At 34.1% G+C, this 25,198-nt stretch overlaps 1 protein-coding gene across 1 annotated transcript in view; it reads left to right on the top strand.

Annotated features, from left to right (window-relative positions):
• Positions 1 to 25,198, top strand: part of FBXL17 (F-box and leucine rich repeat protein 17) — a 298,475-nt gene that overhangs the window by 179,027 nt on the left and 94,250 nt on the right. The window contains exon 7 of the mRNA XM_082075890.1: positions 15,513 to 15,589. Coding sequence (XP_081932016.1) covers positions 15,513 to 15,589 — 77 coding nt within the window. The remainder of the gene's footprint in view (positions 1 to 15,512; positions 15,590 to 25,198) is intronic.

Genomic DNA, 25,198 nt, shown 5'->3' with positions numbered 1-25,198 from the left:
TAGAAATCACCAGGTTACCACTGGTAGAAAGAAACTGCCTGAGGAGAAAAGGGAAATTTCTTTCTGCCTCCAGCTGCCTATGAGAGAGACACACAAGAAGCCAAGATCTGAAATTACTGTAATCACTGTGGTATTTTGTGAAGGGACAGACCTTGGTTTAATAATCTCTCATACTGAAGAAGAGTGAAAATAGTTCAGAATAATGTATCAGGAGTTGATGGTAGTTATGATAGCTGAAGTCAGCTGGTGGGCAAGAATTATGGCTGTTTCTTTATTCCTATGCTAAGGAAGTTATTAAAGGACAGAAAAGTCTGCAAATCTGGATTCAGTTTCAGAGGTACCTGGATTTCAGTTAGATATCTCTCACATATATGTGCTTAGCACAATTTCAGTTTCTTATATCATGATGCTAAAGATTGTAGATTATTATTCTAACAGCATATTACAGTAAGAAAGGCTTATGGAGTATTTTAGTATGCCTTTTATATTGCATTCATTTCACTGAAACACTGTTCTTCTGAATTATCCATTAGTAACTGTTTTTTATATCCAATATAAGATTAAGTAAAATTGATTTTAAAAGAGGGGCTACTTGTTTCTGAACACTGACTCTTGACTAATTGATATTAGCTAATTATCTGGATTTGAAATCAAGGAAATCTATAGACAGAAGATTCACACATCCTATAGAATGTATGAGTCAAAGTGACTGAAAGACATACACTTTTGAAATTAATTATTTCTGATGAGTGCTAAGAGGAATGCTCCAAAAAGCATTTCTTGTCAACTTGTGTATTAGTTGCAGCTCTTTTTGCTGTAGTCAGAGTGTGACTGCAACCATACCATGCCTCATGTGAAAAATTTTTTATTCACATTTGTGGCATTTCACCTTAAGAGAAAAATAGCATCATTTTATGGACTGGCTTATATTCACATTATATATATCTAATTTATATACACAAGGTGGCAGTGCTTTGTTTGGGGCTGATAGTAAGGGGTGGAATTAGATCCTGTAAAAACTTCTCCTCTCTCCAGTATATCAGCATACAGTATGCTACTGTAATATAATTAGCATTATTTTCATATTCTTAGACAAAAAAAAAAGGAAAATCCTACACTAACAGAAGTATAGAAAAATATGCAGATATTGTGTATCTGGTGTTTTTTCATCTATGTTATTAATTAGAAATATTAATGCATTAAAATATGTTAAAATACATCTCGGAAGCCTAACCTTGAAATATTTACAGTCCAAAAAATTTCTTTATCTTAAAAACTTAGCATTAATGAAGATCACAAAGAAAGTGAACTATGCCATAATAATTACAATTTCTATCTAAATTGATTCCTATTTATGATTGTAATCATTTAAATTTACCGTTTAGAGGTCTTAATGCTGCAGTGATAGTAACCGACTCTTTAATGTTATCAGAAATATCTAAATCTTTAGCAAAACATGTTAATCCTTATATGGAGGTCTTTCAAATGAATTATATAATTACTGATTCAAAGATCTTTTCCTTGTACCTTGCTGAGCCAGTGTTCTTAATGTAAGCATGTCCCTCTGCTTGTAACTGTATCATACAATAGTAGGGAACCTTTGTCAACCAAGATTCATCAAATATACTTTTTAAAGTGAGAATACAAACTGTAACCAGGAATCAAGAAAAGTCTTTTAGGAAAATTCCTTTAGGAAACAATCACTTTCAGCACTATTTGCAGCTTTGATAGATCCTGAAAATCTTATTTTCTAATATTCAAATATGTAAGCAACATATGCGTAAGAAACAAATATTTCAAAATCTTCTTTATGAGGTACAGGTATGTAATGAATTTAATGGAGACTGAATTACAGATTAAAGGTATGGATACAAATGTAGTATGATTTGTACCTATGATGGCCACCATTTTATTTGACCACATACTAGATTGAGAACCTGCTGAACTGAAATACATGACTGGTCACAGCCCGAGTTACAGATTCTGTCTGTCTGTTTGGGTCTATAATAGATTGATGTAATCTCAGGAAAGGATATGATATTGGCTTTCCTGTGACATGTAACCTGTACTCTTCATGTTATGCTACTTCAGCTGGTTGCTCCACTTAGCAGATAAACATTATTTTACAGTCATCTAGGTTAAAAGTCTCATTGCTGTCTCAAATCCCATCACAGAGTAGGTAAATTTTATTCAGGAGACTAGAGGGGATGTGTTAGCTTGAACATCACAGAATCACAGAATGCTCAGACCTTGTTTCATGATGATGATGAACAAAATCATATCTTGAAGTGCCTAGGATACGGTGGTTAATTCTGCCAGAGCCACACAAGTCAAACAGGAGAGGGTGATCACATTAAAATCAATGGAGGAGAAAAAATCTCAGGGCGCATGAGCTCTGCTTACTGCCCTTGGTTTTGCTGCAAGAGAAATAAGCAGTACAGATACTGAAAAGAAGTTTAGCCATATATGTGAAGAATTCATACTGATGCCAGAAGGAAATAAGTGAACTCTTTTCTAAATCTAGAATTAAACCCAAAGTCACTGAAATAAAAAAAAAAGACATTAGGATTCCACTTACTAATGGAGTTGCCTTACTGAAAACTTCATGAATGCGGTTGTGTGACAACTGGCTAGCATGTGAACATGAAGAGTCTGGCTCTGCTTTTTGTGGCATAGTCTGGTAGTCGTTTACTTCTTTTAGAAGAAATGGGTATCTTATCATTGAGTGGTTAAATAATGCTAGTTCTTTGCATTCATGGCCCCAAGCAACAGACCAGCATTGACTAAAATGTATCTGCGTAAGCACATGTGATACTAATTAGTAAAGGAAATATTTTAAGATCTTGTCAACACTTTGAAGTAACCAGTAGTGGAGTTAATTTAACATGTCATCAAGCCAGTTTGAAGGCCTGTTTCTGGCCACATCCCAGAAAATATGTACCTGGAGTTACAGATTCAAAACTACTTGCTGTGGCAAAGAATTTTACATGTATGACTTACGGAGAAATGTGATTTTTCTTCCATGAGGAAGATCATTCTCTCTAAACCAGGATCAGCCATGTACTTCATGCTGAAAATAACAAGTATTAGACAAAAAAAAGAAATTGGAGCAACAGGTAGAAACTCATCTTTCAATCCAATGCGAACAGATTACCTGTGTTTTGTGAATTGCCTTGGATGCTTATTCACCTTCTAAAAGAATTCCAATCCTGCACTTAGAAAACAAGTTTTCAGGCCTCCTGTAAATTCTGGGATCTAAAGACAAACAGAAGCTCAAAATTGCCTGTCTCTGTCTTAGGTACAGACAGTTCAGTAAGAATATAAAGAAGGCTTTTATCTAGATGAGAGTTTGAATTTATAATGTGTTACTAGACTGTGTGAGCAATGAGTAACAAACTCCTTTATGTGTTCTGCCAATAATCTGGGAATTCCTTAAAGCTTCCAAGTGAACCTTGAAAACTACTGGTTTAATCAGAACTAAGAGGGTGAGAGCATAATCTTTTCCAGTGGTCATTGTCAGTATGGCCTGTGCATGTCTTAGTACAGAGTAGATGCCACTGAAAACAAAATGTCCTCTGACATGGTATTTGTCCTTAAAGTACAGAATGTGCTTGTATTATTTTAGAAATTCCTTCTTATAGTTTTTCTAATGAGCTACAGGAAATGGGGTGGTAGTCACAGAAATTCTGAACACAATAGATGTCAGAACAACTTTGGCAAACTGTATCTGTTTTGAATTAATTTTTTAATAACCTGAAATGTGTTAAATGGTGGACATGTTTGCTCCAGCTGACCATTAGCATGCTTCTGCTGTCTGGGTTGCTTAGCTGTCTGGAAATAAAAGTGCAAATTGAGCTTCTGTCTTCTTAGTGCTATTCCTTCTATGATTTCTTAAAGTTGCACATATGGAAAATATGTAATATTTTCCTGCCCCACACTGTTTCTGTCAAGCACAGACACTGACTACTTTCCTTTTCACCCATTTTCCCTGGTGAGTGAAGAAATGTGCCTGTGTTGCTTTTATACAGAAATTATTTCTTACACAGAGAGACTGGCAATTCCAACTCTGACCTGGTTTAAGTGACTGCCAAGTTTTAGAGCTAAGACTAATGTGATAACACTGTCCTTTCCTCAGAAAGCTTCAACCATCAGCAACGTTTGTTACTTTAATGCCATATATTTAGAATGAAGAGGTATGTCTTTAAAAGTTGTGAATTAAATAAATGTGGTTTACTCTAACCCTAATTTAAACATATAACTACAGGAAAGCAGGGAAAGAGAGATCTGCAGTTAAGTGATTTCATAGATCTTTTATATTTTATTAATGGTGGTTTATTAAAAATTCTATTGAATGATAGTTGTGTATAATGATTTATTAATACATCACAGAATTGTTGCCTGAGTACTCCAGAGAGGCAAAAATACAATACATGGATTTTTGAATATGTAGATTTTAATTGACTACACAATTTCTAATGGTTTAGACAGTTGCACCCCTGTGGGTCCAGTTGGGTCAGTTTAAGAAATCATTTGAAGCTGTTTCTGGTTGTCTTGCAGCAGAACATAATGATCACTGTCATAGCTGAGATGCCATTAAGTGTTATATTTTAGCAACTAGATAACTTTTGGGGTTGCCAATGAGACAACACTGTCTGCAGATGCAAGTGTTGTTTCTTTTACAAAAGTATAAATAATGCTATGATACACCAAATATTAATAGCTACCAGCATGCTCAGTGTCCTAACAAAATCAGAACCATCTCAACAAGACTCAGGGGACCCTAGAACAGGACAGGCTGAAACAAGTTTCTTCACTTATATCTTACTGTGTGAAGCATCTGTCATCACATTACATAAACCTAATTTATAATCTTGTTGTGCCTTTGGACTTCTGAATGCTGCAAAGATGTTCAAGGTGCCAAAATTGTTCCGTTGATGGAAAACTGTCTGGGAAACTGCATTTTCTGTGAGATTCAAAGTGGTCACCTGATGTCAGGCTTTAGGCTTGGTTAATAAAGCTAATTTTTGCTAATGACATATATACCACATAAAAATGTAAGTCCTTGATTTAAGTATAACGTCTCTTAAGGTTTAGTTTTAGTTTAGAGATTTTAACTATGAACTAACCAACCCATTCAAAGTTTTCCATTTTTACCTACAGCAGCAATTTTCTAATTGATTTTTTGGTGATACTTTAAATCAGAAATAGAAACAAATGTCTCCTTCGTTTCATTGTGTTTGCAGTTGCTTAGTTCTGAATTTTCAAGCTACGGTTTGAAAGGACACAGTAGATCCTAGTATTTTGTCTAGCCAGATTATTTTCCAGTGAGATTATAAAGTTACTCTGTTAAGTACTTTTAAGAATTTAATATTATAGTATTAGGTGAAGTTCATACATTATTAGATGGTATTAAAATCTGTATTTACAGAATTTAATTGGCAATCTGCTGAAATTAAGACACATTGAAAGAAATAATGCTCTTTCAGTTTCTAATAAATATTTTTGCTAGTATCTTGTCTGAGTAAAAGAAGGCAATTTTACTTCATACAGAGCACAAACAGTACCATCAAGGGTTTTTTTTATTGCTAGCCAGACAGCCTTATGGACAGGAATTCATAGTCATTGCATTAAGAGGTTCTGAAACTTGCATTTAAGCTTTTTTTTTTTTTAAAGTCATTGCTATCTCAATGTATTTTCCATAGGTTAAAGTCAAGTTTCTAAGAGCCTTGGCATTCTTATCAAGATTTATATAGCATTTCATGTCAAATCAAGACTTCTAAGATTTTAATAGACATGGAGGTTTTTTCTCAAATAAAGTTTGTATACTAAAAAAATTATCGTAATGTGTGATTGACGAAATATACTGAATTTCACATACAAACTTTACTGTGATCTTATCCTTTGGTGAGACCTTTGTGTACTGGCCTTCCCTGAGAACTGTAAAATTCAGTTATTGCTCACATTCTTTAATCACTCTTCTTTATAGCATTTGTCCAAAAATGCATTGAGCTTGATTTTTTCTTTCATCAGTTTTAATAACATCGGCAGCATTAAATTAATGTAACAGAGTCTACCATCTTGCTCTAATTCTTAAAGTATGAAGATAATTAGACACCAAACCAATTCCAAAGATATATGAATTATGATGATGCTGTATTTTTTCCTCTGATTATCTTGGCTCTTTTTCTGCTCTATCATCCTTTTATATAAGCAGAAATTCTCTACAAACTTGAATGTCTTTCAGCAGTAGAGGAAAAAGATCAGCTCTGACCATAGGACTGTTTTGCAGAAAGCTTCCTTATGTCCTGTAAAAGACTTTATTTTTTTTACTATCTAATTACTACTAACTATCTACTCTCCTTGTAAATCTTGTTCATCTCTTAGACTATGATAACCCTTAACAATACTACTGCTCTAACTAATAGGATTGAGACTGTTTATCAAAAAATTAAAAAAAAGAAAAATATTTACAGAATGTGTTTCAATTTTGGAAAGAAGAAACTGAGGCAGAGGTTTTGCTGTTTTTTAAAGATAGTGGGAGAGACCCTGATGAAGTCCCTTCTCAGTCCACATCACCATTGACCATAATCTGCACTGTCATTTCAAGAATAGATAGTCTTAAAGATATGCATAAAAGAATAGCTGGTAGAGGTTATGGTTCTATCTGGATTCTCGGGTGTATTACAAGGGGGGTGGTTAGTAGATTGAGAGAGGTCCTCCTCCCCCTCTACTCCACCCTGGTGAGACCCCATCTAGAATATTGTGTCCCGTTCTGGGCCCCTCAGTTCAAGAAGGACAGGGAACTGCTGGAGAGAGTCCAGCACAGGGCAACAAAGATGATGAAGGGAGTGGAGCACCTCCCTTATGAAGAAAGGCTGAGGGAGCTGGGGCTCTTTAGCTTGGAGAAGAGGAGACTGAGGGGTGACCTCATTAATGTTTATAAATATGTAAAGGGTGAGTGCCACAAGGATGGAACCAGGCTTTTCTCAGTGGCAAACAATGATAGGACAAGGGGTAATGGGATCAAGCTGGAACACAGGAGATTCCACTTAAATTTGAGAAGAAGCTTCTTCTCAGTGAGGGTGACAGAGCACTGGAACAGGCTGCCCAGGGATGTTGTGGAACCCGCCTGGACATGTTCCTGTGCGACCTCACCTGGGCGTTCCTGCTCCAGCAAGGGGATTGGACTAGATGATATTTTGAGGTCCCTTCCAATCCCAAACATACTGTGATACTGTGATACTGTGATGGAAAGGGCAAATCTCAGTAGATTAGTTTAGCAGTCTATGTGCAAAACTCAGTGAAGTGTATGTCAGCCTCTGTGGTATGAAAATCAAGCAGTGAATGTGGTGAAATCTTCTTTCATATGTGCACACTCCTTGTTGAGATCAAGAAGTACAGAGCTCTATAAACACTGAATATCTTATTTTCAAAATTTCAGGTGACTTTTTTGCATTTTTGTAGAATTATTTTAAATTTTATCGAGGCATTCTGAAAGGACAGTCTAAAGAATATTTTTGAGAAGTTAGAGCACAGTAGTACAGTCCTCATTTCTTATTTTTACCATTATCTTGGAAGCTTTATTTGAGGAAAGAAGGCTATTTTGCATAAAATAAAACCAAATGAATTATGAGTACTCTTACTCCATATACTGTACATTAATGGGATGGCACAAAAAGGTCTATCAAAACTGAGGCTAATGTAACTCCAGGAATAATCTTGAGGCCTAAAACATGTAAGTGTAATCTCTAAAACACCAGGAAGAAGTAAAACTACTTCTGCTCAGAGCCCAGTCTTTCCATGAAAGAAATGGTGCAACTGTGCTGTTGTAAACCCTTGTGTACCAGGAGAGGGAGTTATACCAATTCTTTGGGCTTTCCTTCTCCTGAATGTCTCTCTCCTTTGCACTCCTCAGAAATTGCAGCTGGCATGGTGGTCTGTCTCTGAACTTCTTTCCACATACAGCATCAATTACTAGTCATTTCAGGTAAAAATTTGGCTAGAACACACATTCAGCATCCGAATGTCACCACACTTTCTCTGTGCGCTGCAGTACACTTGATGTAAATTAGAATGAGGCAGTGGGACATCACGTACCTTGATTGAATTCACAAGGATTTGCTTATGTGCATAAAAATAGAATCTACAATTTGCCAACTCCTGATCTTGTCTATAGCAACAGTGCAGTCATTATTTTCTAAATCTATACATTTTTGCATTTGCAAGTACATAACATTAGGATAGTTAGCTTTAAACTTGTCTTAGGAAAGCCATCATGACATTATGTGTGTGAAGAAGCAACATGTTTGTAAGCAATTCCGACACCTATTTCTACACCAGCACCCCAGTATAGCAGAGTAATCCAGCTGTATCATACTAGTAAAGCAAATATTTTACCAGTTTTCCAGTGGAAAGGCATAACTGAAACAGTTCAGAAAAGAAAGCATTATTTGCTTCTATAATACAAAACTTAATGTTTGCTAAGAAATGTGCATTGGCTTTCTGATAGCTAGCAGTTCCTTGGTTTTGCTTAAGACAGTAAACAAGTCACCACAGTGGATTCAAGAAATTGTATTTGAAGAGCTGTATCAAGTATTTTTTTTTTCATCTCAAATCTGAATTCCAAAATATTTCAAAGTTCTTAAAAAATAAGAGATACCATTCAATTGTCTTCCAGACTTGAGCATAATTAGCTATGGAAAATCAGATCCATGAGGGGTTTACAATAAAATTATTTTTATAGTTGGCTTACTTCTGTTAAATCAGGGGTGTCAAACTCATTTTCACTGTGGGCCACATCAGCCTCCCGGTTGCCTTCAAAGGGCCAAATGTAATTTTAGGACTGTGTAAATGCAGGAGTAGTTACTAAATTATCTAAAGTCCTGACACCCCTGTGTTAAATCAGTTACAGTATCTAGTTCCTCCAAGTCAGAAAGGAACCAAAGGCTACCTGGAATACTACTTTATGTAAGTGTCAGATAGTGGAATTAAACAATTTGATAAATCTCTCCTTTCCTGGCTTAATTGCTTCCTGGATTTACATGCAGTTGGGATAACAGGAATTATAAAAACATTTAATTTTATAAAAGACTACTAATAAATATTGAAAGTAGATATTTATTGCTGAAAGATGGGGCATAACAGCTTAAACATAGTCCTGATTAATTTATCTGTGTGGCTCTCTGATTGAAGCCTGCTTGCATCTGACTAGCTCAGAGCACAAGGAGACACTGTGGGACATGTCTGCCCTTGCCTCTGTAGTTTGTGAGTTCCAATGTGAAAAAACACTTATCTGTTTTCCTGTGCTGTAAGTGACAAGACTGTTTGGCAAACCTAATTTTAAATTACATTGATTTTCTAAAGAATACCTCCCTGCTAATCAGAACTTAATGACTGCCCCAAGATAATTGCTGTTAACTGGTACAACTATTAACACTTTGCATACTGGCTCCAGACAAAAAGTGCTTTTCAATTCAGTGTGTGCTTTTGATTGAAAGTCTTATTCTGTTTTGCTGGCTCTGTGATTAATATCATTTCTTATAGATGCAGTTCTTGGTGTTCAAATTATAAACAATTTTAAAATACATATTTCGAATATGACTGGAATGTTAAAATGGTGGTAAAACTGTGTACCGGGATAACTGAAGGACAAGTAAAAATTATACCACTTATTAGTATGAAGTGTTAGGAAACAAATATATTAAAATAAATCCGTTGTTCATAATGTAAATAAAATGATCACTGAAAGAGGATCCTGAAACAAGAATATGTATCCATCAGTGTGTGAAGTTCATCATTTATTGTTATGACGTTTTGCAAGAGTTTATAGATCTCTTATTAAAATGCTAGTCTTTTCACTATTTTAGCCTTCAAATTATTCCTTTTGAGTATAGGAGGCCTCAGATTACATAAATTTCTTAAGAATCTGAATGTGGTTCTGTGGTAAGAGGTTTTATTTTATTATGAGGGAGACATGGTTATTATATTTTATTATTGCCTTCCATAGGAATGTTTAAGTCATCAAAATCGATGACTACGAGTATTATTTTGTACACAACTCCTATTTTCTGCCTGAATTTAATATTTTAAACACTAATTTTGAGGACCTCTATATACTGATTTGTGAAAGGTTTTTGGTGTTCCATTGTATGTTTTAATGTTCTTTCCAGGCTCTCTTTGGTTCCCAGTAGTGGTCTTGGTTATGTTTTGAAGGATAGAAAGGTGTTCACTTTACTGCTTAGAGACAAATGTATGCCAGTCAAACGTAAAGAAGACTTGTAAACAGTCTGATATTCATTTTGGATCTTACCAAGTGAGTGTGTTCATGTTTTGGATTTTTTACACCTCTATGGTGAGTGACACTCACTCCTCAAGTTGTGATCTCTTAACCAGTATATGACAACTCCAGTCAGCTTCACTCAGGGCTCAAGAGCATTTCAGACTGTAACAATATCTCCTGGGACTACTTATACCACAAATATTGTAGTGATATTTTCTCATTAGTTTTTTTTTGTTTGTCACAGATATGATTTTCCAGTGTTTTTAGAATTAAACCAAAACCACAAAAGCTATGTGTGTGTGTATGTATGTAGAAAAGACAATTATTTTCCATAACTCAAGGATCTTTTGTATATTTTCTTACAGGTAGAAGGTTGCACAGTTTAATTCATTAATCTTAAGCTTGAATTTAAGTCAAAGAATGTAGGGATCAGTTGGATAAGAGAAGAAATTTACAGGGTTTTGAATGGCTTAATTTCTAGTTTGTTTTCAGTTGGTTGTTTGGTATGGTTTGGTTTTGGTTGTTTGTTGTGTTTTTCCTAATTATTTTAAGCATTTAGATTTTGCATTACGTCATGGAAAGAGAGAACCCTTGGCTTTGTGAAATCATTGCACAGATGCAGAAGCCATCAAGATGATGGGCCTAAATTCAAAGTTTTCAGTAGACATATCTATGTCTCAGTCATGCAGTTTTGTTACTTTTGAAGAAGAGGCTTGTTTGCAGAGAAGCTTTCTACCAGTAAATTGTGCACTTAAGTCATTTTTCTGGTCATATATGTAGACCAGATGTGAAAAGCAGCATATGCAAGTACATGTTAGTAGGCAAATTTCCACAGTTTCTGTAACCCAGATTGAGACTTGTTTCCTGATATTAATTGCTAAAATTTTAGAAACATTATGGTTACATCCTTTTCTTCTTGAGATTTGTTTAGCTTCTCAAGTAGGAAGGCATTTTTAGAAATTATAACTGTAAGAGGCAATCTTAGGTTTATTAGTCTCTGAACATAATGAACTTTGGGATGTTGGAATGATGATGTCCTCAACATCAGAGCACTGAGCAAGCTGTAGTTGTTTACAAACATCCATGGCCTTGCAAGTCTGTTTTGTATTGTCAGTAGGTAGGTATGTTTTTAGTTATATTCTTGGTTTCTGAAATACTGTTTGATTGACTGGTTTATGTGAAATCAATTTCTGCTCTTCGCCTTTTTCTTGCACCTGATTGCACTGTAAATTTCATAGTGTGTGATATTAATTTCTTAATTTTAGAACCGAATGCAATAAAACTGAATTACACATCAGTCTATCAAAGAACAACATTCATAAAATATTGAGTAGATCGGGGGAGTTGCTTGGCATAAGAATTTGTTAGATAATATTTTAAGGTTTAATGAATAAGCAGCTTTTTCCTAAAATAAGTATTTCTTTGGTTTTACATTTTCATGTCTTAGAGGGATCTAAATAATACTAATTTACAAAGTAAGAAGTGAAGAGATTTTATCTTTGGACAGCTCTGATCCAGACTTGCATAATATCAAGGCTCTAATTATAGTCTTATTTCTTTATTCCTTGGCTATTGAACCATTGCCTCATTTTGAGTAATAACTTATTCAGAGTGTAAAAACTGCTCTTCTTTTTGGATGAATATTTATATTTTAATATATTTGGAGGAAAAAATTAAAAGAAATTTCTATGTCCCTGTAACTTTCACAGTTAGATTTTGCATATCTTTTTGTTATTAAAATTAGTAGGATGAGCTGATGGAAGCCTGTTCAGCAACCTTGGGTTAAGAGATTTAAAAAGATCTTCTGTCTGCCTTGGCACACAGCTGTTGTTACCATGTCCAAGAGGTATCATGTTAGCTCTCTGGCAGATAGAGGTTAGTCCCCAGTTTTTTCAGGGCTCAATTATCTGTTTTGCTCACTTCTGTCACTTGCTGCTTCTTTAAGTAACTTTGCTTTTCTTATTTACCAATATTATGCTGATGTGTTCAAGAATAGGCTTGTCTGCTGTCAAATTCAGCAACACTGTAAATAGAAAGACTTCCAAAGATAGATGTGGCAATAATCTGATATAATTTTGATGGATTATTACAACAGAATTAACATGATTTTTCCTTGCTTTGTAGGAAAGGTTAATTTCATTTTGTTCTTTTAACCTTTTTCTTTGCTGTCATGTTTAACAAAGATTAAAATGTAAAATAATAAAGGCACAACTACTCTTATATTTCCTTGCCGTTGTAAATAAATCAGTTGTTACTAACGATCATTTATTTTGTGGCCATCTACAGAGCAGAAGCTTGTGGGGCCATATAAAGTGTTTCTTCTGTCTCTGCAAGTTGATTTACATGGGGATGATCTATATTAAAACTAATTAGATTCACATATGCAAGTTACAGAAGGCAGACAAAAAATAGATAAATTCCATATTTGAGCTATATTTATTTTTTTTTTCCTCTGAATGAGATGTGTCATTACCTCATTCTTTCAGATCTTAGGGCATTTTAATATTTAAAAAAAAAATGAGACTGTCAAACATTTTTTTTGCCTTTCTTTTTCCTGTTTAATGGAAATAACTAAAGACTGGGAAGGTTTTCTTTTCCCATTAGGAGAAAGTGAACAGTATTTAATTTAGACTCCAGGATGTCACTGAGAACAAGACTGAAGTCACTCAAGTCACTTGAAAAAACTTTAACCCTTAGAGCTGTCACTATATGGATGGATTAAAGGATATAATTAAAGAGGGCCACACAGGCAAATACTTTTGTCCTTTTTTCCTGGAACTGAGCGACTGACTGCATTGAAAATTTCTTCTCAGACACTTCATTTCTTGCAGTCTTTTTTTGTTCAGACAAGCTTGTAAATATATACAAGCACCCTTATGGAAGCGGGGACAGAAACTACAACTTCCTTTCTTCACAGTTGAACTGTTTTTATTTGAAGCCAGAGAATGGCCAGCATCCTGAGATTTAACTATATAAGGATGCTGAAGGACACACATGCAGATATGTCTATGTGGAGATAATACAGATTTAACCCTGATGTCTTAAGAATTTGTGTAACTGAAGTAAGGGGAAATAAGGTAGCCTTTTATGTAATTTTGACTGTCTTGTGGTGTTGTTAGACATTGATTTCTGGGTTATATCTTTGATCAATTAATTGTCTCTTAATAAGTAAAAATTATCAGAAATTATTTGAAAATTTGTAGAGTCATTAGATAAAGTTTACAAAATATTTTTTCTAGATTCTGAATTTTTATCCAAGGTAGGAAGTACTTCATAATTTCAGTACTATGCTGAATTATACATGCGATAAGAATTAATAATAACTTCTTTTAATGGCAATGTCCATTCACCTTTCAATTCCATGTTTTTTCCTGATGTGTCTAATGAACATACCGTCTAATAGGATAATGATTTTCTATTTATTCATTTATTCATGTTACTAATATTAGTAATGTAATCTCATTTTTAGGAAGTATTTTTCTGGAATAAATAAAAAAATCTTTCTCATGGCCTAGCTAATCTTGATAAGCCAGTTAACAAATACGAGTTTCTTGTTCAAAATTATGTCTTACAGGAATAGAAGTAGTTTTCCGCATACACACAGTGTGTTTAATGCTCTAAATCTTAACTAACTTTTCATAAAATAACCTGATGAAAATGTATAATTCTGAGGTTAGTTTATATTAGAATGCATAGTCGTGGTGTAACTTCTGAAAGAAATATAATGATCATGCTTGCTAATTTTCTTAGCAGAAAAGTAACAAGTTAAAAAGATAATCTAATCTAGAGGTTCACCCTGTTTTTCTTCCATGTCAGCAGTTACCGTGTTATTTCTCTTCTTTCTTTGTGTATTCATAAATTAAGGCAACCTTTTCTTAATGACAAGCATTTAAAAAATATTCTAAATATTAGGCTTCAGTTTTCAGGGGTTTAAAATTTATAGTAGCAGTAAAGGAATTATGATTAAGGTACTATGTCAGAGGCATGCTAGTTCATTAGCAGTAGTGAATTCTTGTTCTAGATTTTAGAAGAAGGCAGCAGAGAGGGGAGAAACAGATATGAAGGGCTATAGTTGAGTTATTGTAAGCTATAAGGATTAGGTGATTGCTTTTAAAATCTAAATTTGTCAGCATGAGCAGTTAAATCAGATTGGGAGGTAATCTATTGTTTGTGATAAGGGGATGAAAAACGTCCCTGAGGGTGTAGCTGAATTTTCCAAAAGTTATGACAAATTTAACAATACGTATTTTTTCCAAAATTGACAAGTAATTTTGTATACTGTAGGAGGGTTGATTTAAGAGGCATAGTAGATGACTGGGTAACTGATCTGAAAATTAAAGAAGAATATGTTGGATCAGATGAATCTTAGAATTTATCCTCTTTTAAAAATGTCTCAATATAGAGAGTAGCACAAAATTCATGTTAGCTGATCTAATGAACAGTGGTGCATTTTACATTAATGGGACCGAAAATATATTTTATGAACTATATTTTTGAGTGATACACTATAAACAATGCAGTTGTAAATATAACATTAATATAGACTTGGCTGCAATATACAGTAATGTCCTATTTGACAAGACAGTTTTCGTATTACTTTTCCTGCTTGCAAGAAATCAAACAAGGAGATTAACAGAAAAGAACTTGTGTTTCATTGCAAATTCATCATAGTTGTGACAAAGGAAACAAATGAGCTCTCTTCTCCTATACAAACTTCTCCAGCAACATACCGGAACACCAATGGCATGTAGCATTTCATGACCTGATGAAATGTTGACTCCTGCAATAACCATTGAAGAAATATAAAGATGAATTTAAAATTATATTTTCATATATTTTGTCCTCATTACAGTGCATTTATAGTTCTTCCCTAGAAGAAAATTCTCAAAGCTCAAGTCTTGCAATAGAAACTTTCCAAAGTTACACAGTAACTTTGTAATACTGAAATGGAATTTCACATTTGTATTATTTTCCAAAGGACTTGTCTGTGTATATTTCAAGCAACTCACATATTCAAAGACTTATGGGAATATTGATCTAAAAACATTCAATGTAAAATAATATTTTTCTCCAGTGTATATGTGGAGCCATATGCATTTTCAGTGAATTGTGTGGAACAATTCATGAAAGGAAGAATTCGAGAAAGGGTACATTACACTTATGGATTGTGTGCTTGCTATTTAAAAATGATCTATTGTCTTTTAACTGTGATTTTACTGTACATGTCTTCCAGATGTGTGGAGGTGATTGCCAAAGAAGGCCGGAATCTGAAAGAGCTGTATTTAGTATCCTGTAAGATCACTGACTATGGTATGTAGTATACCTGTGTCTATTTTTCTGCGAAGATTGAGCTCTACCAGCTTTGTACAGGGACTCTTATATGTATAGAAATGTATAGATAAAAATTTTCAGAACCTTTATGCAAAAAAGTTGGAAATGTACGAAAACTGTTTGACATACTTAAAAATATCGGTTGTTAGATGTATGAAAGCCAGTGTATGTATGTGCTGCAAAGCGTTCGTTATAGAACTGACAGTTACTGGGCAGACTGCGTAGAGCTCCCTTTGAAATGTCCTGGAGACCAGGAGAGCATTTGGGAGAAAAGCCAAAAATACACATGCATTTTTAGATGTTGTAGAAGCATAACTAAGTAATTATAAGTGTGGACTGATTGCCTATTATAGGCCATAACATTTGAATGAATTTGATGATCCCTTAAAAATGCTGTTCTGATAGAGAAGCACATTAGGAGTTAGTCTTTCTGTCTGATGGGCCACATAAAGGGATGGAATTTGTATTTCGTATAGGAAAACTTCTTAGCACTTGAGTATGTTTGCAAAGGCATTTATTTCTGCAATGAGGCCAAATTCTCAAACATCTACCTCAAACTTACATGCCTAAATTTTAGTATGATTTATAAATATCTTTAAGATGTGCATCTGAGGTTTTCTGATTATTTTGTTTCTCATTCACTCTGGTTTTTATTTTAACTTTTTTACTCTGTAGCCTTTTTGAAGGATTACTATGTCAAAGTGATAAATTACCTTTCCAGTGGTCACAAACTCATTCTTTTATTTTCCTCTGCAGATTTTGCACTTCACTGGGGTTTGCATGGGTACATTCAAGGGTATGTTGATTTGCAGAGTTCAGCTTGCCTCATGTCCACAGTATTTTAACATGAGCTCACAATACAGCTGTAGCACTTGTAGGAGCTTTGGGCCATGGCAGAGGAGAGACACCTTGGACCTTCAACACTCTTTTCTCTAGTTTGCGCATGTTTGTACTTCCGTGTGCAGAACAGATCCTGCCGCAGCTGAAAACATAGATTTTCTTGCCTTGACACTGCTTGGCCAAGATGTATTTGTGAATTTGGGAAATGCAACCTGTCTGCTGGAACTTGAAGGAGGGGAATTGTCTGTGGAACACAAAATTACAATGAAGATGCTTCTTGTCACTGCTATAGGGTCAGAGGTGCAGGACCTCAGTTGGAAGTGAAACTGTCCATTTGTGTGTTATAGATCTACTAGCTGTGCTTTTGTCCCTTCTGATTTCAATAACCCACGTAGAAAGAATTATCATGGCAGTAATGGAATCCACATCTTGAGGATCACTAGTTTCTCAAGCTGATTTTACCTTTCATTGACTGCGGTACTTGAGAGGAAAACAGGATTTCTCCCAAAAGTAGGAAAACATGCACAGAAACTGAAGCAAAAAGACCTGATGACAGGGAAAGTCTTGCTTACGAGAGAATGGAGAAAGGGGAAAGGAATTGTCTGTGGCTAGATAAAAAGTGGGAAGTGTGTTCCATAGAATGAATTAATTCCGTCGAACCTGAGCTCCCGTTGATTTCTGCGGACTAAGACTCACCTGTCATGAATGTACTGGATTCCACAGTCATTCAACATGATTGCAGTCAGTTACTGGGACTTTGAGAACATTTTCAGTTGATAGTGTTGGTACTAGGTTTTACTGTTCACTTAAAAATGTGTCTATTTATGCTAATAAGGATCAGTAAGACATCCAGCAAAACAGCTGTGATACTGACTGATTTTTGATACATTATTAAGACTAATTGATTATCATCGTAATCTTTAGCATATCTCAATATACCAGGCTGGCAAATATATTCATCTGATTGTGATATCTGAGCTGAAAATGCAAAATAACCTGGAGTAAAGTAGAATTTATAAGCATAGATTATGCTTTGTAAGGAAGTAAAAATTATGCCTTAGATTAAAAATGTGATAGCAAGTGAATATTAATTAGGTTAACAAGAGTGTTGCAGAGTGAAGCAAAGCTTCCTTCTTTTCCTTTCTTCCTTTTTAATTTATTTCCTCATACTTCAGTGTAAGACTTTCCCACATTTGTTTGTGGTGCTGTTATAACCTAACACCTAAAAGCGAGCTCCTTACAGTGCTGCAAGCTCAATTTGTTGTTGAACTTTATCAAAACAGCTGCCTCTCCTCTATAAAGGGAAATGAGCAGCCATTATCTCCCTTAGAGGCTTTTCAAGCCCTCCTGTCCTCTGCACTTTTGTATCTGTGGCAAGTAGAGGAAATCAGCTGAGAAATGTATGCCAGATTTATTGTGGGATCATTCAGATTGTTCTGGCTCCACCAAAAAGCAGGTAAGTAGTGTCTGAATCTCTGTGAGGGTGTGACTGGGTAAGACCATACAGCATACTGTGCTTTTTTGTTTGATAATCCGGAGGGTGAAACATAATTGTCCTTGGTTTGGAAATTAAAATCTTTGCACCAGTTTTAAATGGTAACTGTACAGAATTTCATTGAGTATTTTAAGCATACACAGAGCTGGCAGCCAGATTTCTTGCAGCTTGATGGAGTGCAGCTGCAGATTTTAAAAGCCTTCTTTGAAACTGTTCAACAACGATTTTTGATGGTACAGCAGTTAGTGGAGTTTTGATGTCTGGGGCAACGTCATAATTGCTCAGAAATTCACTGTAAAAAAATAATGTTGTTAACGTCCAACAAAATTTGTAATCATTTGAGATGTTAATTAAGTAATAATAATAATAATAATAATAATAATAATAATAATTGCAGTAAATAAATAAAATAATTACAGCAAAAACTGTTATTGTTGGCCTGTAATTAATGCTATAGGTATACATGTGTGAGATAATTTAATGTACTCTAGCGAAGACTATGAAGTGTGAACTTCGTCATTTTATTAACTTAATTCTTTTGTTTTCCGATGTCTGCAATAAGACAGTATGCAAAACTACCAGAAATATATGCTGTCTGCAATAACCTTTTTTTTAATCACACTAAAATACTAAAGTTTATTTTGAAGCCTAAGAGATTAATTAAAAACCCCTACACCCTGATAATGTAGCCATAGGCAGCGTTACCTTCTCTGACATTGTGCTGCCCAGTTTTGTTATATTATATAAAAACACAGACAGAAGAGGATTCGAAGACGAATTCAAGTATGTTTACATACTAGGAGTTGTTAACTTGTGAGGAAAAAAAATGTTCTGTTTCATTTATAGTACAAAATGATTAATTTTATATTTTTTGTATGCAATGAGGTATTTTTTGTTTACTTAAAAAAAATTCTAGAATAATATCTTCATTTATGTTTGTCTAGCATGATTTTCTAAAATTCCATTTTTAATTAGTGATGTTTGTTATATGGTAATATATTAGGATGCTTAAAATGAGTTTAAAAGTTTCTTTCCATCCAGCACATTGTTAAATGCTAAATTATCACTAGAATTTACCTATACTGACAAGAGAGACTGAGTTAGTATAATCTTTGAGATAAACAACTGTTTATCTCACACAGAGAGAGTGAAGTTAAAGCTGACATTAGTTCTTCATATCATTTTGCCCATTTGTTAAACAATGGTTAATTAAGCATGGATTGTCAGTGTTGTCTTTGAATTTCCTGCCTTTTGTTGGTTTGTGTCACAACCTTAACTTTACTTGAACATAAGCAGTTTTGTATTTAAGCTTTTACTAAGAACTAGTAAGAAACCTAGGCTTTCTCAGATATGGGGAGATGTGTCAAAAGAATTAGGTTGATGTGAAGATCTATAGCAGTGAGCTAGGGCAGCGAGCACACAGAGAATTGTGTAACTGTCTTCTCAATTTTATGCTCTAGTTCTGGGTTTTATTGATATCCCTAGTTCTGGGAATTTGTTTTAAGTAAATTATTACCTATAAAGTTTATGGTGGTGCAGAGTCCTTTGCACTCTGGAACACAAAAGTGAGATTTTGTGTTCAAAGATGAAAAGATTCGATGAAACTAGCTTGAGAAAAAGGACTGGATGTTTTAAGCGCCTGATCTTGCAACAATGTTAAGTGTAAATTTACTAAGAATTACTTAAAAATCACATTCTCACCAGTAATGAAAGAGAAAAGTCTCCAATTCTTTACTTCCACTTTAGACCTGTGTTTTTTGTCTGTATGTGCATAAAGTCATGTCAAGACAAGCTTTAAATTGTAGGCCTCCACTAAGTCAGGGGTGGGAGGGGAGAAAAAGTTTGGAGCTGTTCAAAGTCAGCACTTTGTACAGCTACACCAAGAGAAATCGCTTAAGAAATTTCCAAAAAGACAAAGTTCCCAAACTGTCATTAATAGGAGTGTGGTTAGCACAGTTTGAGGAGTATGTTTATCTCATAACGATTCTTGCCAGGTAACCTGTGAAGATGACAGTTGTCTCCATAGTTGTCTCGTAGAATTTCCATTACCTAGTAGTTCTCTTTTTTACCTAACTTAAAAAGTCTCTATTTCTAGTTGTAAAGTAATTGCACAAATTGTTTCAGATGAAATGGTTGACGTAAAGACCTGAGGTGAACTGTGATATTTTGCTGATATCTTTCAGAATTAATATTGGAAAAGAGTTCTCTAGATATGTAGCCCTTCTGTTTTCTAGAATTATGGCTATTCCTTTTTCATAATTATTCTTTTCATCATTTACTGATATGTTTACTGCCTCTGAGGGTACATGATTTTTTAAAAGCTTTTCTTCTGTGAGAATGTTTGCTGAAGCAAAAAAAAGAGTTTCAGCAAACTGTAATTGAATTATATATTTTTTTATTTTAAAATGTTATAGTTGGACATAGCTTTTACAAGTAGGTTTCTGGAGGAATAAGGTAGTGTTTATACTGAGTCAAGTCCAACTGTCACAAGACGGAACATAACTGTAAGTTGCATTTTTTTTCTTCATAACTGGATTACGGATTCTTTCCTGAGAAGCGAGTTACAGTTAACAATGTTAAAATAGTTTTCCAAGATTCTGTTAAACAATAATGTTCTAAAATTCAGGCTACATATGCTTTCTATTTTGAAATAGAATATTTTAATTATGAAGGTATCAGGTCTGCCTACTGAATAATACAGATAAGTCCCATGAGAGTTGCTCAAGTTTTCTCTACAATGTTTGGCACTTGACATGCAAATCATAAAGAATAAGCATACTATGTACTTTTCCTCACAAAAGAATGTTTCATTTCTGCTTCTCACTTGGATTAGCAAATCTCTCTAACGCTTGACCTCACTGAAGCGATTTTTTCCTAATTTTAGACTTTTAAAATCTATTTTTAAAACACCATGTCTTTTGTACAGTATTAGTCAGAAGGGAAATAATACTTTTTTTGTAGGATAAATCCAGCACTTGTGGATAGACGGAATGGAGCAGGTAGTGAATACATTTTTGAGTTAAGAAGATTTCATCCTCACACATTACTGGTTTGCAATCTCTTTCTTAATTTACTACATTCAATTAAATATAGCTTTCAATTTCTTTTTCAAAACTATTTTGAATTGCTGCTGTCTTGAGTTCCGGGTTGCCCATATTCTCAGAATCAGTCTTTCCCCTATTGTTTTCTTATCCTGTGCATATTTGTTTCTGTTTTGTGCTCTTTTAATGACCCAATGCATGCAAACAGTGATCACACTGAGAACTATGTTTATGGTTGTAGGGAAGTGTACAGGTAATCTTCTAAGGACCAGGGCCTCTGTTACCTTCTTTTGTGGTTATGTATGTTACATATATATGGACGTTTGTAGATATATAAAATAGTGGTATTATATTATCTAATTACTTTATATATTTATTGCTGTATACATGTGAAAGAAAAACAATATATTTATTGCTTTCTTATAAACTTATTGTCCTTTCCACAAAAGCATTTTCTCTCTGCTTTTTATTTTGTAACTTAATTATTCAAAAATCTGAACTCACTGAAGTAAATCAGCAGGATTTTTGATGTGTACTGCCAAATTTTGAGGTTCTTTGCTTACTTTTAAGGTTCCTTGTTTGTAGATAGGCTGCAACTTTAACTCCAGTAGTCTATGAAAATTAATTACCTGAAGAATAAGTAGGTGGGAAGCGATCTGTACCCTGCTGCATGCATTGATGATACTTACTTTGACAAAATCTCTAGCAACTAGTGAAAGTGGTTTTATTTGTTTTTATATTAAAACATTATTTCTTTCAGAATTCTGAAGCAAATGTTTCTATAGAAACTCTGGTAATCATAAGGATCAGTGGAAGCTAATTCTAGCAATAGGGATGAGTTACAGAGTTTTATGTAGTTTAACAAAGCAGCAGTACACAGCATAACTTACTATCCCTTCCTCCATTTAAATGATGTTACGTATTATGTTGGAGTGTGCAGTGAAGATATGGAGTCTCTTCATGTGTTCCAAAACCTCTGTACCTTTCCCTCTAGCTAGGAGAAAAATTATACAGAGCTTTTGTAAGGATGTTTTTCAGCTTGTTTGTTCTGATTTTTTTATATTCCTTTGATATTGTTGTTTTAGTTTGGAGGAGTTGTTCACATACTGCCTTGCATGTAGTGACACCTAACTTTGTTTCCTTAAGGGATCCTGATGACAGTGAAACCAAGAGGATAATAATGTGAGGAAAGATAGCTGTATATTCATGTGTTTTGAAATTAGAACCCTATCAGAGGATATCATCTTTAGTTCTCCTAAGAGTGTTCAAGGAGTGCACTTTAGGGCTAACTTTAGTCACCCATCTGGAGTTTCCAGTAGAAATTGTTAATAAGAAAAAGTCAAATTTAAACTTTATTAGAAGTAATCCCTGAAGCAGAAAAGAGCGCTTGAACAATCTGTAAACGCTATATACAATTCATAACTATTAAAAAAAAAAAAAAGGCATAAGTTTCAGCAGTATTCCTATTGTCGTGAAAATTCCATGCAGTTTTCTTTGAAAGTTGATTTGACCTACCACCGTGCATCTTCAAGACCCATACAGTGAGATAAATTACTCCAATAGGATATTTCTCCATAAGCAGATAGTTGCAAATCCTTTGTCCTATAGTGCACAATAAAGGATTTTCTCTTTGTGCAATGAGATAAGACAAATTTCCAAACTATTTTTTGTCATACTAGAAGGTGAATTGTCTCATTTAACCTGTACCCTCAAAAATAATGTAGTATAGTAGCAGAAACTGGATATAGATGCACTTTTGAATCATCAAGATGAACAGAGCAGAGCCTATGATTTGTACACAGTTTGTTCCCAGGTGGTTGTTTTAAATGTGGAAAATGGAGATACGTTGTACTTTGTGTTTGCATTCCCTTGTACAGAGATCCACAGATACTGTTCCCTTAATTTAATGCCTTCTGTGGGAAGTTTAGTGATTTCAGTTGTTATTTCAATTCTTTGGTGACAAACTTGGTTGTAGTTTATCAATCATAATATAAAGTTTTATTTTGTGCTGTGTTTTCTCTAGAGAGAGATGCTTCTGGTAATCTTAGGAAAAACCCACCTCATTTCTAAGTACCAAAGCACAAAATATATTTCTGATACAACAGAAATTGAAATGGCCACAACATCTTCCTATGTTGCCAGAAACACATTTTCAGGTTCTTGTTTATTCATTTCCTCTATTTACTGTGTTCAGAATCTATATTATAACACTGAACTTTTATTTGACCCAGGACCCAGCTTCTGTTCTCGTGTGATATTTGTATTTCCTGTTTTGTATGACCTTTAAAAAATAACATAAGGATTTATTCCTTCAGTGCACGTATTAACCCCATATTGAAAAGTGTGCTAGCTGCCTCTTCAGTGAGCTACCACACAGCAAAAATATTTTTGAAATTATTATTTCTAAAAGGTTGTTGTTTGCAGCTGGTTTAAAGTGCAAATAAATTATTACATTTTACTGTGTAATTATGATCATGTTATGAGCATTAGGGTCATTGCATTTTGGCTTTGTGTTTTGATAAACACTCTCAAACTACCAAAGAAATGTATTGTCATTTTACATTTTTGCCTTGTCTTTTGTATCTGTTAATTTCACACTGCAATGGAGAATACTATTCCCAACAGAACATTTGATTTGCAGTCAGAGGTAGAATTATTTGATAAAAACAACTGTGGAACTTGTATTTAAGATGCATCTATTTCTGACAAACACCAGTAATAATAATTAACACACAGTTACTATAGTCCAGTTTTATTTTTTAATTCGTTGAACTTTTGAATTAAATTAAAGTTTGCCCCTAAACCACTTTATTTATTGAATAGCAATTACCAATATACTTCAAAAAATCTATACACTCGCTATATTTAAAATTATTCTTATAAAACCTACTACTAGTCTCACTGGGGATTATTTAAGGGTCCCTCTTATAATTCTAAATTTAAAAGCAGCATTTGTATTTTTCTTAAGTGGGAGAAAACAGAACTCAAAAAGGAAAAACAGAAATTTGCTGAATCTTTTTGCATTTAATCAGCTGTGATACAAAACTCTGGCTGATCTATGTAATCATGCAAGTAGAGACTCGTACCGTATTTTAAAGTGGCTGTGCTAGATTATAGTTGCAATTTTATTTCTTCTGAATTCTAGGAGCTTATTTTATGATCCCCTTTTTCACACACTATAAAATATATAATAAAAAATATATTTTAAAATTAGTATGTTACTTCTGTGTTGCCTAATTAAAAGTGATTGCTTTTTCTTCAGGTGGCATCCATAGGAGAGATTTTCATGTTTAAATATTGTAAACTTCTTAGCAAGTAAAATAGTTGTTTGAGGATAATTATGCAGACTAAGTCTTTAAAAATATTATTTTTTGGTGGTTGAATTGCCTTTCTATATTCTGTTTTGTGACTATTCTTGGCTGCTTGTTGAGTTTCAGTAATACTCAGATTACTGAAGGGAAGGCTCATTTTGACTCTAATGTGACTTTCTGCCTGCCTTAAAAAAATATATGGAGTACTTCTTGCGGGTACAGATAATGCTGTTATTTTTAATGCCTAAATTTACCAAAAAAAAAAAAAGGAAATCTATTCTTTTAATCATTCGTATTAAGAGACTGAATACTTAGAAACATTTTTTTTTCTTTAAATGCTTGAAAAAATGCTGATATTGATGTAGTTCACTAGAATAGAAATAAAATCAGATGGCTGATAGCACAGCAGTATGATAAATTTTCGGCTAGAGCCTTATTTTTTAATAAAAATAAAACCCAAAACCAGTTCAATAGTTATATTTTTTTTAAGAATGGAAAGGAGAATTATATTCTAAAGCTATGGCATCTCTGCATTGTGGTGTATTACTGAGGCCTCATTATGTATGTATACGTTATGTTTAAGCATGGCATCTGTGGCCAGTATTTAAATTTCAAGAAGTAGGGTCTGTGTCATTATTTAATTTGTATTAGTTTGAAACATAAATTATGAGTCAACAGCAAAAACAGTAATACAAATTCTAATAACATGGATTTTTATCAACTTGTCTAAGAACAGACAATGCATCCAAAACATATTCTGTGTTAGGTAATGAAGTGGAATGCATGGTGCTTCTGTTATGCATTCCTTTAATGGTGGTGATTCTGGGTATAGCTTTGCTGTCACAAAAGCATTTTATTTTTACTTCTGTAATGAATTATACAAAGAAGTTCATGTTGCCTT

This window comes from Streptopelia decaocto, assembly GCF_964273445.1.
Source record: "Streptopelia decaocto genome assembly, chromosome: Z".
Classification (NCBI taxonomy): Eukaryota; Metazoa; Chordata; class Aves; order Columbiformes; family Columbidae; genus Streptopelia; species Streptopelia decaocto.
The sequence above is the reverse complement of the archived record's forward strand: the minus strand, read 5'-3'. Positions and strand labels throughout refer to the sequence as shown.